Source organism: Macaca fascicularis, chromosome 3, assembly GCF_037993035.2.
Source record: "Macaca fascicularis isolate 582-1 chromosome 3, T2T-MFA8v1.1".
Lineage (NCBI taxonomy): Eukaryota > Metazoa > Chordata > Mammalia > Primates > Cercopithecidae > Macaca > Macaca fascicularis.
The window spans coordinates 52,041,436-52,054,989 of NC_088377.1; the positions used below are offsets into that span (position 1 = coordinate 52,041,436).

Below are 13,554 nucleotides of genomic sequence, written 5' to 3' on the forward strand. Positions count from 1 at the left end.
TTGAACCCAAGACCAGGAGGCGGAGGTTGCAGTGAGCCAAAACCATACCACTGTACTCCAGCTTGGGCGACAGAGTGAGACACTGTCTCAAAAAAACATAAAAAAGAAAGGGTAACCCTAGCCACTAGATTGCCTTATGAAAATGTTACAGAAGCATTGATTTTACTGTTTTTTTTTTTGGTTTTTTTTTTTGAGACGGAGTCTTGCTCTGTTGCCCAGGCTGGAGTGCAATGGCCGGATCTCAGCTCACTGCAAGCTCCGCCCCCCAGGTTTACGCCATTTTCTCCTGCCTCAGCCTCCTGAGTAGCTGGGACTACAGGCGCCCGCCACCACGCCCGGCTAGTTTTTTTGTATTTTTTTAAATAGAGACGGGGTTTCCCTGTGTTAGCCAGGATGGTCTCGATCTCCTGACCTCGTGATCCGCCCGTCTCGGCCTCCCAAAGTGCTGGGATTACAGGCTTGAGCCACCGCGCCCGGCTGATTTTACTGTTAATAAAAACAATTCCTGGCCAGGCACAGTGGCTCATGCCTGTGATCTGAGCATTTTGGGAGGTCGAGACTGGAGGATCACTTAAGACCAGGAGTTTGAGACCAGCCCGGCAACATAGCAAGACCCTGTCTCTACAAAAAATTACAATTAGCCAGAGGTGGTGACACATGCCCGTAGTCCCAGCTACTCAGGAGGCTGAGGCAAGAGGATCACTTGAGTTCTGGAGCTGAAGGCTGCTGTAAGTGAAAGGAGCTGGGCACATTCCTCAGCCCCGGGCTCAAAACTCCCTGAGCCTAGCACAAACACATCCCATCCTCCCATCCCACCACCATATATCTCTCAAACTCCCTGAGCCCAGTACAAACACCACCTGGAAAGTCTCCGATAAGGGGACAGCCATTCAAGGTTACTGAAAGCGCAGGAGCCAAAAGAATTTCTTTGTTCCCCTGCAACTTTCGGGCTATAAAAAGCAAACGCTCGCATTGTTCGGGGCCCTCTTGTATACTGTGTAAAGGAGGGACCAGGTTCGAACTTGTAGTAAAGATCCTTGCCGCTTGGCTTTGACTCTGGACTCTGGTGGTCTTCTTTGGGGAACAAACAGTCTGGGCATAACATAAGCTGTGATCATGCCACTGTACTCCAGCCTGAGTGACAGAGCAAACCTACTCCTGCAATTTCTTTTTTTCGTTTTCTTTCTTTTTTTTTTTTTTGAGACAGAGTTTTGCTCTTGTTGCCCAGGCTGAAGTGCAATGGCACGATCTCAGCTCACCAAAACCTCCACCTCCTGGGTTCAAGTGATTCTCCTGCCTTAGTCTCCTGAGTAGCTGGGTACTACAGGCATACACTACCATGCCTGGCTAATTTTGTATTTTTTTTTTTCAGTAGAGATGGGATTTTGTCAGGTTGGTCTCGAACTCCTGACCTCAGGTGATCCACCCGCCTTGGCCTCTCAAAGTGCTGGGATTACAGGCGTGAGCCATGGCACCCAGCAATTCCTACAATTTCTATAGCAAGCTCCCCTACAGACCTGTCTTTTAATTTTTTTATTTTATTTTTATTTTATTTTATTTTTTTGAGATGGAGTCTCACTCTGTCACTTAGGCTGGAGTGCAGTGTGGCACGATCTCACCTCACTGCCACCTCTACCTGCTGGGTTCAGGCAATTCTCATGTCTCAGCCTCCCAAGTAGCTGGGACTACAGGCAGGAGCCACCGCGCCTGGCTAATTTTTTGTATTTTTAGTAGAGACGGGATTTCACCATGTTGGCCAGGCTGGAGGTGGATCACCTTAGCTCACTGCAGCCTCAAATTCCTGGGCTCAAGAGATCCTCCTGCCCCAGTCTCCCGAGTTACTGGGACCACAGATACTCGCCACTATGCCTGGCTTAGATCCACTCTGGTGTGAGGCTGGGCAGGGTAGAAAACAGCATCTCAGTCACAGAGGCCTCAGCACCCACCTGAGCCACACCTTGGACCCAATGGGGATCAGGCTGTAAAGCAATGACATGGGCCACTCTGCATTTTAAGTCCACTTTTCCAAAGTGGACTTAAAAGATCCAGGTGGCCAGTGAGGACAATGATGAGAGCCAGAATTAGGAGTTGTCCATGGGACAGTCAAAGAAGCAGGGACTGCCTGAAGATTGGCAGGAAATGAGGCTGGGTGGGGTTGCTCGGGCCTATAAACTCAGCATTTTGGGAGGCCAAGCAGGGCGGATTCCTTAAGCCCAGGAGTTCGAGCCTGGGCAACATAGGGAGACCCTGTCTCTACAAAAAATTTAAAAATTAGCCGGGTGTGGTAGCATGCAACTGTAGTCCCAGCTACTCGGGAGGCTGAGGTGGGAGGATGCTTTGAGCCTGGGAGGTCAAGGATGCTTTGAGCCTGGGAGGTCAAGGATGCAGTGAGCTATCACTGCCCTTCCACCTGGGCAACAGAGTGAGGCCCTGTCTCCCAGAAAAAAGAGAGAAGAAGGTGACATGATGGATACTGTGAGGTGGGGGAGGGGAACAGCTGAGGGGTGTGCAGGGGTCTGGCAACTGTGGGAGACAATAGGGGGTCAGGCAGAGGGGTGGGCACATAGGAGGCAACATAAACCAGAACTGAGGCTGGGCCAGGCCAGGGTGTCAGAGGCCGAGGCGGGGAGTCGGGCTGCCCTCGGGCTGGATTGCAAGGCAAAGAAGCAGGAGGGAGAGGCTCAGGGTGTGGAGGGGAGGGGACTTATAGCGTGTGATTGGAGGGAGGACCAGGCTCTGGTAAAGGTGTCATGAGGAGGTGGGGAAAGGTGAGAATTGGATTTAAGATCTTCTGGGGCTGGGCACAGTGGCTCACGCCTGTCATCCCAGCACTTTGGGTGGCTGAGGCGGGCAGATCATCTGAGGTCAGGAGTTCAAGACCAGCCTGGCCAACGTGGCAAAACTCATCTCTACAAAAAATACAAAAAGAAATTAGCTCACGCCTGTACTCCCAGCTACTCAGGAGGCTGAGGCAGGAGAATCACTTGAAACTGGGAGGCGGAGGTTGCAGTGGGCCGAGATGCCGCCACTGCACTCCAGCCTGGGCAACAGAGCAAGACTCCATCTCAAAAAAAAAAAAAAAAAAAAGATGGGAGTAGAGGTTTTGAAAGTGTTAAATTGAACTGGTGGGTGTGGTGGCTAACACCTCTAATCCCAACACCATGGGAGGCCGAGGCAGGAGGATCACTTGAGGCCAGGAGTTGGAGACCAGCCTGACCGACATAGTGAAACCCCCATCTCTACTAAAAACACAAAAGTTAACTGGGTGTGGTGGCACGCACCTGTAATCCCAGCTACTCAGGAGGCTGAGGCTTGAGAATGGCTTGAACCCAGGAGGTGGAGGTTGCAGTGAGCCGAGATGCTGCCTCTGCACTCCAGCCTGGGCGACAGAGCAAGACTCCATCTCAAAAAAAAAACAACAAAAAAAAGATGGGAGTAGAGGTTGAAAGTGTTAAATTGAACTGGTGGGTGTGGTGGCTCACGTCTCTAATCCCAAAACCATGGGAGGCCGAGGCAGGAGGATCACTTGAGGCCAGGAGTTGGAGACCAGCCTGACCAACATAGTGAAACCCCCATTTCTACTAAAAACACAAAAGTTAGCTGGGCGTGGTGGCATGCACCTGTAATCCCAGCTACTCAGGAGGCTGAGGCTTGGGAATGGCTTGAATCCGGAAGGCAGAGGTTGCACTCCAACCTGGGTGACACAGCAAGACTCTCTCTCAAAAAAAAAAAAAAAAAAATACAGTGTTAAATGGGAAATGGGAGGAGGAAGGGCCTAGGGTAGGATTTTAGGTGAAAAAGGAGAGAAGGGAGGGTGTGGAGAAAGCAAGACTGGGAAGATGGTTAGGGAGGAAGGGGACTGGGATGGGAGCTGGGGCAGTGGCGCTGCAGGGGTGATAGAGGCCAAGGGAGTCCCTTTCCCTTGTGTATAGAAAGAGAGCAGAGTTCAGCGGCATCAGAAGCAGCCGGTGCCGATGGCCAGGCCCCTAGCTTTTAATAGCATGGAAGGGCAGAAGGGAATGGTCACGTGGGCTTGGAGAATTGGGGTCAAATGAGGATGCAGCTGGCTTTGCTTCCAAAGGCTCTCGAGCTCACTGCTGTCTTGTTTTTCCTGGTTTTAGAAAGCAGGGAAAGTGGGGAAGCTGGTATTGTCCAAGTGTGGAGGAGCAAAGGACTTTTCCAGTTTTTAGCAATTAGCGATACAAGAGTGGGGAAGGAGGCTGGGCAGAGTGGCTCATACCTGCGGTTCCAGCATTTGGGGAGGCCAAGGGTTGAGGTGAGACCAGCCTGGGCCACACAGTGAGACCCTGTCTCTTAAAAAAAAATTTTTTTTGGCCGGGCGCGGTGGCTCACGCTTGTAATCCCAGACCTTTGGGAGGCCGAGATGGGTGGATCACCTGAGGTCAGGAGTTCAAGACCAGCCTGGGCAACATGGTGAAACCCCATCTCCACTAAAAATATAAAAAAATTAGCCGGGCATGGTGGTGCATGCCTGCTAATCCCAGCTACTCAGGAGGCTGAGACAGGAGAATCGCTTGAACCCAAGGGGCTGAGGTTGCAGTGAGCTGATATCATGCCATTGCACTCCAGCCTGGGCGACAGAGTGAGACTCCATCTTGAAAACAACAACAGCAAAAATATCCTGCACACATTAAAGAAAAATTCATTATCTGGCTGGGTGCAGTGGCTCACGCCTGTAATCCCAGCACTTTGGGAGGCTAAGGCAGGCGGATCACCTGAGGTCAGGAATTCAAGACCAGCCTGGTCAATGTGGTGAAACCCCATCGCTACTAAAAATACAAAAAAAAAAAAAAAATTAGCCCGCATGGTGGTGTATGCCTGTAGTACCAGCTACTCAGGAGGCTGAGGTGGAGGATCGCTTGAGCCCAGGAATTCGAGGCTGCAGTGAGCGACGATCATGCCACTGCACTTCATCGTGGGTAACAGTGAGGTCATGTCTCTAAAAAATAAAAAAAGAGAAACAGGAGAGAGCCTGATTCCCCCTCCTCTGCCATGTAAGCAGTGTAACCAAGATGAGGCCCCTCACCAGAGACTGAATCTGTCAACACCTTGACTTTGGACTCCCCGGCCTCCAGAACTGCGAGACACTGTCTATGGGTTAAGCCACCCAGCATGTGGTATCTTGTTATAGCTGCCTGAGCTGACTGAGACGGACGTTCAGGCCAGAGAGCGTGCATGCATAGTGACACCAGCTGTGAGTTTTTCTCCAGGGACAGTTGGCAGCTGGCCCTAGGTGCAGAGCCGATGACAAGGACTCAGGCTCTCAGCAGGTCTTCGAAGCAGTGTGGTGGAAAGGCAGGCAGGGCATGGGAAAGTGGAGCCAGGCCACCAGTCATGATGTTGAGACTGAGCCAGGAGGCAAAGGCAGGCAGAGAAATGGAGAGGAGAGGGAGCAGGAAGGGACTGGCCATCTCTGAGACTTAAGTATGAGTAGTGGGTGGACTTGAGGGCAGGAGAGGACTGGAAGGGCAGAGGCCTGAGTGATGCAGCCAGAGAGGGAGATGCTATAGTGGAGAGTTCTAGGCAGGGACGTTTTAGGTGATGGTGGAGTCTGGAGTGGGTGTGCGTAGCTGGGGATGGAGTAGAGGTGAAGGTGCTGAAACTGAGGTCAAAGGTTGTAATCTCAGGGTGCATGACTTGGGGCAAAGGAAAACTGTGTCCCAGGTGCCAGGTCAAGCCTCAGAGGCCTTGGCACCATGGAGCCCAGGAGCGAAGTCTGCAATAGGGATTTTTTTTTTTCTTTTTTTTTGCGGGGGGAGACGGAGTCTCACTCTGTTGCCCAGGCTGGAGTGTGGTGGTTCCATCTCAGTTCACTGCAACCTCCACCTCCCAGGTTCAAGCGATTCTCCTGCCTCAGCCTCCCAAGGAGCTGGGACTACAGGCATGCGCCACCACCCCTGGCTAATTTTTTTTATTTTTAGTTGAGACAGGGTTTCACCATGTTGGCCAGCCTGGTCTCTAACTCCTGACCTCAAGTGATCCACCTGCCTTGGCCTCCAAAGTGCTGGGATTATAGGTGTGAGCCACCGCGCCCAGCCTAGAGCCTAAAGTATCCACTTGTACATGCAGATGCCCAATGATGGAATGACCACCCATCTCTGCGGCCTTTTCCCTTTGCCACAGGGACAAACCACACAGATGACAGGATCATGCTATAGATACTGAGCAATGATTGATGATACCAGCTGGTGTTTCTTTTTTTTTCTTTTTTGTTTGTTTTGAGGTAGGGTCTCACTCTGTAACCAGGCTGGAGTGCAGTGGCCTTGAACTGTAGCCTTGAACTACTGGGCTCAAGCGATCCTCCCGCCTCGGCCTCCCACGTAGCTGGGACCACAGGCGTATGCCACCACGCCCGGCTGAGAGAGAGCTCTTCATGTCTCCTGTCCTGACTCCCTTCCTCTGCCTTCCTTCCAGAATCCCAGGTTCCCAGGCAACCTGCAGATGAGTGACCGCCAGCTGGATGAGGCTGGAGAAAGTGACGTGAACAACTTGTAAGTGGCTCCTGCCCTGAGCCCAGGGAGGGAGAAAGCTTTTGTGAATGCCGACACTTCTCATAAGGGACATGGAGGGCCTGATTGGGTGGGGGGGCGTGGCTGGGGTGGGGACCAAAGTCCCTGGGTGACTTGGCCTTGGGGCCACTTATTTATTGGTGATGCCTTATCCAGAACCCCTGCCTGGCTATTTCACACCCCAGAGCTTTCGTGTCTGTCTCGCTTTCTGCCCTCCGACTCCAACACTGGTAACTATCCTCTCCTTCTGTCACTGTCACTGTTTTCATTTTTGTTTTTTTGAGAAGCAGTCTCACCCTGTTACCCAGGCTGGAGTGCTGTGGCTCGATGTCGACTTACTGCAGCCTCCACCCCCCAGGTTCAAGTGATTCTCCTGCCTCAGCCTCCCGAGTAGCTGGGATTACAGGCATGCGCCATCACACCCGGCTAATTTTTGTATTTTTAGTAGAGATGGGGTTCCGCCGTGTTGGCCAGGCTGGTCTTGAACTCCGGACCTCAGGTGATCCGCCCACCTCGGCCTCCCAAAGTGCTGGGATGACAGGTGTGAGCCACCACCCCTGACCTGTCACTGTCACTGTTGACTCTCCACCAGGCTGCATGGCCATAATACCCATGAGGCTAAGACTTGGAGCTGGAGTTGTGTGTGTGTTTGCGCACGCACCTGAGCATTGGAGACTGGAGGCAGTAGTGTAGAGCACGGGGGAGGGGACGGGTAACAGACCGGCCTCAGGCTGTGGAGTGTAAGCTCTCTTTCCTCTTGGGTCCAGTTTCCAGTTAACGGTGGAGATGTTTGACTACCTGGAGTGTGAACTCAACCTCTTCCAAACGGGTGAGTCTCTTCCCTCCTGTCTAAGCCAGGCTCTCATGGGAACTACCTAATTCCCAGTCCTCCTCTCCCTGCAAAGTGTGTGGCACAAGGGGCAGGAAAATGGAGACACTCACACCCCATCTCTGGTCTCTCCGTCCCTCGTGCAGGGAGGGACTGAACCTCTTCAGTATTTTTCTTTTTAAGAGACAAGGTCTCAGCTGGGCACAGTGGCTCGCACCTGTAATCCCAGCACTTTGGGAGGCTAAGGTGGGCCCATCACTTGAGGCCAAAAGTTAAAGACCAGTCTGGCCAACATGGTGAAACCCTGTCTCTAATAAAAATATAAAAATTAGCCAGGCATGGTGGCTTATGCCTGTAATCCCAGTTACTTGGGAGGCTGAGGCAGGAAAATTGCTTGAACCCAGGAGGTAGAGGTTGCAATGATCCAAGATCATGCCACTGCACTCCAGCCTGGGTTACACAGCAAGACTTCATCTCAAAAAAAAAAAAAAGAAAGAGAGAGAAGATCTCGCTGTGTCACCCAGGCTGGATTGCAGTGGCATGTTACAGCTCACTGCAACCTCAAACTACTAGGCTCAAGTGATCCTCCCACCTCAGCCTCCCAAGTAGCTGGGACTACAGGCACTCACCACCACATCTGGCTGATTTTTTGTATTTTTTGCAGAGATGGGGGTCTTGCTGTGTTGCCCAGGCTGGTCTTGAACTACCAGCCTCAAGGTGTCTTCCCAACTCAGCCTCCCAAAGTTCTGGGATTACAGGCGTGAACTACCACACCTGGCCTCCTAGATATTTTCAAAGCGGGTGGTTTCACGTCTGAGCAGAAAGACCACGCACTGCTCCTTCCTACTGGCCTCCCTCCTGAAGCACAGACCTCCAAAAGCCCAGAGACAGGTCTTACCTCTTTGGCAGCCACTGGACTGTGGCCATGGCCCTGGCCAGTCCTTGGTCCAGTCCTGTCTGCTCCTTGGAGCTGGGCTGGCTCGTGGGCACGATTTCTGCTGAGGAGGAAGGGCTCGTGTCTGTTGTTGAGTTGGCAGCCATGGGAACAAGCTGGTCAGGATTGGTTGTCACCCAGGACTGGTTGTCACCCAAGTCCACATGAGAAGCTCACAGAGTCCTGTTCCACTAGCAGGGGGAGTGGCCACACTTCCAGGTTCCCGTCTGCCAAGAACTGTGGTGCCTCCAGACCATCAGCCCCTAACGCTTCCCTGACAAGCCTCAGCTGGTCCCCTTCTCTCCAGCGCCCCTCCTCCCCACACCTCCCAGCAGGCTCCCCTCCCTTCCCTGGGGGACATAAGCACCAGCGTTCTGAGACTCAGGGCGTTCCAAGACAAGCATCCAACTCTGAAAGACGACGTTGCACATTGCAGGTCTCCATACGCAAGCTTGGTGGTCTCATGCCCAAGCCTGGTGGCCTTCTCTGCATGTGGACATGCAGGACCCACTCTTGGGGCTTGGACTCTCTGACCCCGAATTTCCTTCAGCTTCCTTCGGCGTGTTCATCTGTGTAGAAATGCCTACTACTGGCCTCTTTTCCAGAATATTCTGTTTCGTGTTGTACTACGGCTAGGACAGGGCAACAGATTCCATAATACATTGACCAGTCTTCAGCACTGGATGTGGTCAGAAAAACACCAGAAACAGGCCAGGCGCAGGGGTCATGCCTGTAATCCCAGCACTTTGGGAGGCCGAGGCGGGTGGATCACCTGAGGTCAGGAGTTCAAGACCAGCCTGGGCAACATGGTGAAACCCCGTCTCTACTAAAAATACAAAAATTATCCAGGCATGGTGACGAGCGCCTGTAATCCCAACTACTCAGGAGGCTGAGGCAGGAGAATGACTTGAACCCAGGAGGCGGAGATTGCAGTGAGCCGAGATCACACCACTGCACTCCAGTCTAGGTGACAGAGCAAGACTCTGTCTCAGAAAAAAGAAAGACAAACACCAGATATGGTTGGAAACTGGGTTTGTGTGAGAAAGGGACATTCAGCCGACTAGGAAGCTATTTGAGCATGGCGTTATACAAAAGTCAGTAGAGAAATAAAAATAAAACACAAAATCTAGCCTATGCCCTAGGCTATTCCCAGTCAGATTGAAGGCAGTGGAGTGGATGCATTTGTTTTTTAAAAAACGCATTGGGATGGCCGGGCGCGGTGGCTCACGCCTGTAATCCCAGCACTTTGGGAGGCCGAGGCGGGCGGATCACAAGGTCAGGAGATCGAGACCACGGTGAAACCCCGTCTCTACTAAAAATACAAAAAATTAGCCGGGCGTGGTGGCGGGCGCCTGTAGTCCCAGCTACTCAGGAGGCTGAGGCAGGAGAATGGCGTAAACCCAGGAGGCGGAGCTTGCAGTGAGCCGAGATCGCGCCACTGCACTCCAGCCTGGGCGACAGAGCGAGACTCCGTCTCAAAAAACAAAAACAAAAACAAACAAACAAAAAAAAAACGCATTGGGGCCAGGCATGGTGACTCATGCCTGTAATTTCACCACGTTGGGAGGCCAAGGCAGGCAGATTATGAGGTTAGGAGTTCAAGACCAGCCTGGCCAACATGGTGAAACCCTGTCTCTATTAAAAATACAAAAATTAGTCAGGTGTGATGGTGTGTGCCTGTAATCCCAGCTACTCAGGTGGCTGAGGCAGGAGAATTGCTTGAACCCGGGAGGCAGAGGTTGCAGTGAACTGAGATCGCACCACTGCACTGCAGCCTGGGCAACAGAGCAAGACTCCTTGAAAAAAAAATGCATTGGAAATGTTTGCATAAAAGTATATGAACAAGTATACATTGTTGTGGCTAACTTTTCATCCTTTGGATTTGGGTGGGAACAACGTATGTGGATAATTCAGAAATCATTTGCATTTAGCTTTCACTTTTTTTTGTTGTTTCTTTTGAGATAGTCTGGCTGTGTCACCCAACCTGGAATGCAGTGGTGCAGTCTTGGCTCACTGCTTCTGGGGCTCAAGCCATCCTCCTGTCTCAGCCTCCCAAGTAGCTGGGACTGCGGGCATGCACCACCATCCCCAGCTAATTTTTGTGTACTTTTTGTAGAGACGAGGCTTCACTATATTGCCCAGGCTGGTCTCAAACTCCTGAGCTCAAGCGATCTGCCTGCCTTGTCCTCCCAAAGTGCTGGAATTACAGGCATGAGCCACCACACCCAGCCTGCATTTAGCTTTAGAATGTGCTAGATCTGAATGAAGGCATGAGTGAGATTCTTGGAATTGTCATCCTTGGGAAAATGCAGCCTAGAAGTCACAGTTCAGCTGACGCAAGCTCTCTCCCCATGGCACTCGCCTCTTCTTGGAGCCAGCTGCCTGCCTGCCTCCCACTGCTGTGTTTTTTTGTTTTGTTTTTGTTTTTGTTTTTGAGACGGAGTCTTGCTCTGTCTCCCAGGCTGTAGTGCAGTGGTGTGATCTCGGCTCACTGCAAGCTCCACCTCCCGGGTTCACACCATTCTCCTCCCTCAGCCTCCCAAGTAGCTGGGACTACAGGCGCCCGCCACCTCGCCCGGCTAGTTTTTTGTATGCTGCTGTGGTTTTTAGGGATGAGCAAGACAAATGTTTCAGCCTTTGGGCCATCCTTCCAGTTCCTGACAGGCAGTGGACCAGGAGTAAACGGAGATGGTGATGAGGTCCAAAAGGACTTGATTAGCTGAGAGAATGAGTAAGGGGTAGAGGTGGTGAGCTCAGCCATCTTTTTTTGTGCCATCTCATGACCCCTAGCTCTGGTTTTCTGTGTTTTTTGTGTGTTTGTTTGTTTTGTTTTGAGATAGAGTCTCGCTCTGTTGCCCAGGCTGGAGTGCGATGCCACCATCTCAGCTCACTGCAACCTCTGCCTCCCAGGTTCAAGTGATTCTCCTGCCTCAGCCTCCTGAGTAGCTGGGATTACAGGCATGCGTCACCATGCCTGGCTAATTTTTGTATTTTTAGTAGAGACAGGGTTTCACCATGTTGGCCAGGCTAGTCTCGAACTCCTGGCCTCAAGTGATCTGCCTGCCTTGGCCTCCCAAGGTGCTTGGATTATAGGCATGAGCCACCGTGCCCAGCCTGCTCTGGTTTTATATGCATTGTTCATTAATATTGTCACCACGAGACGCTGAGCTCTTCCCTAAAATCAGGAACCATGTCCTACTCATCTTTAAATTCTCTCTGTTCTAGCCCAGTGCCTGGTGAATAGCAGGTGCTCAACAATAAAAGAATGCTTGCTTTTTGAAAAACTGCAGGCTGCCAGGTGCAGTGGCTCACGCCTATAAACCCAGCACTTTAGAAGACCGAGATGGGAAGATTGCTTGAATCCAGGAATTAAATTTGGGTAGCTCTGGTCCAGAAGACTCTAAGTAATTCATCCTAGAGATTCCCAGAGCCTGCAGCTGGAAGTTAAAACTATTTAATGAATTCTGTTCACCTATTTCGTCACTGCTGTTTTTCTTTACTCTCTCTCTTGTTTTCTTTTGTTTTGTTTCGTTTCGTTTTTTTGGAGATGGGATCTCACTCTGTCGCCGAGGCTGGAGTACTGTGGCACAATCATAGCTCACTGCAGCCTTGACCTCCCTGGGCTCAAGGGATCCTCCCACCTCAGCTCCCAGAGTAGCTGGGACCATGAGTGTGTGCCATCACACCTGGCTAATTTTTTAATTTTTTGTAGAGATGGGGTCTTGCTATATAACCAGGCTGGACTTGAACTCCTGAGCTCAAGTGATTCTTTCACCTCAGCCTCCCAAAGTGCTGGGATTATAGGCATGAGCCACCAGGCCCAGCCTCCTGTGCTTTAAGAAGCACCCCCAGTGTGCACTGTCCAATAGGGCATTCACTAGCCTCATGTGATCATTGAACTTGATTACAATTAAATAACATTTAAAAGTCAGGTCCTCAGCTGCACTAGTCCTATTTCAGGCATGTTTCAGGAAGCCACATATGGCTAGCATATTAGAAAGTTTATATGAACATTTTCATCATTATAGAATTCTATTGGATGGCACTGTTGTGGGTGATTCTGATGCGTGCTAAAACGTGACAACCTCTGAGCTTGGACGTACAGTTTTCAACCTTGGATGCAGATTAGAATCTACGTGGGGCCTTTTTTTTTTCTTTCTCTGAAACAGAGCCTTGCTTTGTCACTCAGGCTGGAGTGCAGTGCCGCAGTCTCAGCTCACTGCAACCTCTGCCTCCTGGGTTCAAGCAATTCTTGTGCCTCAGCCTCCTGAGTAGCTGGGACTACAGGTGCCCACCACCACACCCAGCCAATTTTTGTATTTTTAGTAGAGACGAGGTTTCGCCATGTTGGCCAGGCTGGCCTCGAACTCTTGACCTCGAGCAGTCCTCCTGCCTCAGCCTCCCAAAGTGCTGGGATTACAGGCATAAGCCACGGCACCTGGCCTAATGGGGGACGGCAGGGGGAAGCTTTTGAGAGACACTGACATCCCAACGTACCGCAGACCAGTTGAAACAGATGGTGGGGGTGGTTCTGGGGATTGCAGGAAGACTTGAGTTTTTCAGTTTCCCCCAGGTGATCGTAACCAATCTGAAAGCTAAAGTCAAGAACCACTTGCACAATCCATGTACTTTTCACAACATTCTCATTGAAGTCCTCCAAGACCTCCAAGAGGTATGCACTGTTACAGCCACGTGTGCTCAACAGAAGAGCGCCAGGAGGCACAGAGTAACTCAGTACCTTGTCCACAGTGATGCTGCCCTAGATGTTCCTGGGTGCCAAAGGGCATTCCTGGAAGTCATCGAGAATCGAGGGCAGGCAGGGAGATGGAACAGCCTGTGGTTCCTGCCAGTTGGAGCCTGAGGAAGCCAGTAGACTTGGGGATGGCTGCCTTGCAGTGACAGCTGCTTTTAATTTGTGTCAAGAAGGAAAGCTGTCTTTTAATTAGAACAGTTTGGGATTTTTTTTTTTTTTTTTTCAGCCGCCAGACTAACCCAGTTACCAGGGATTAGTGCAGTCAGGGGAAGCAGAATACAGGCAGCCCTGGGCTTCCCTCTGGGCCAGTTCCACTCACAGAGGGACCGCAGGGAGAGTCATTTCATTGCCCGCTGCGTGCAGAGTCTGCAGAGGCAGTGGGTGGCCAGTGCAGGAAGGAGAATCAGCCTGGCCAGTGGTGTGAGCTGAGTGTCTGCAGCCAGACAGCCAGTTGCTTGGCTGAGGATGGGGGGCAGGGGGTTGGTGAGGAGGGAGCCCCAGCGTGAGA

General features: G+C 51.5%; 1 protein-coding gene across 11 annotated transcripts in view; it reads left to right on the plus strand.

Moving 5' to 3' along the window:
* Positions 1 to 13,554, plus strand: part of HIP1 (huntingtin interacting protein 1) — a 206,890-nt gene that overhangs the window by 147,908 nt on the left and 45,428 nt on the right. For all 11 annotated transcript variants that reach the window (XM_045389667.3, XM_065541793.2, XM_045389666.3 and 8 more), the window contains 2 exons: positions 6,436 to 6,512; positions 7,298 to 7,359. In XM_045389667.3, coding sequence (XP_045245602.2) covers positions 6,436 to 6,512; positions 7,298 to 7,359 — 139 coding nt within the window. The remainder of the gene's footprint in view (positions 1 to 6,435; positions 6,513 to 7,297; positions 7,360 to 13,554) is intronic.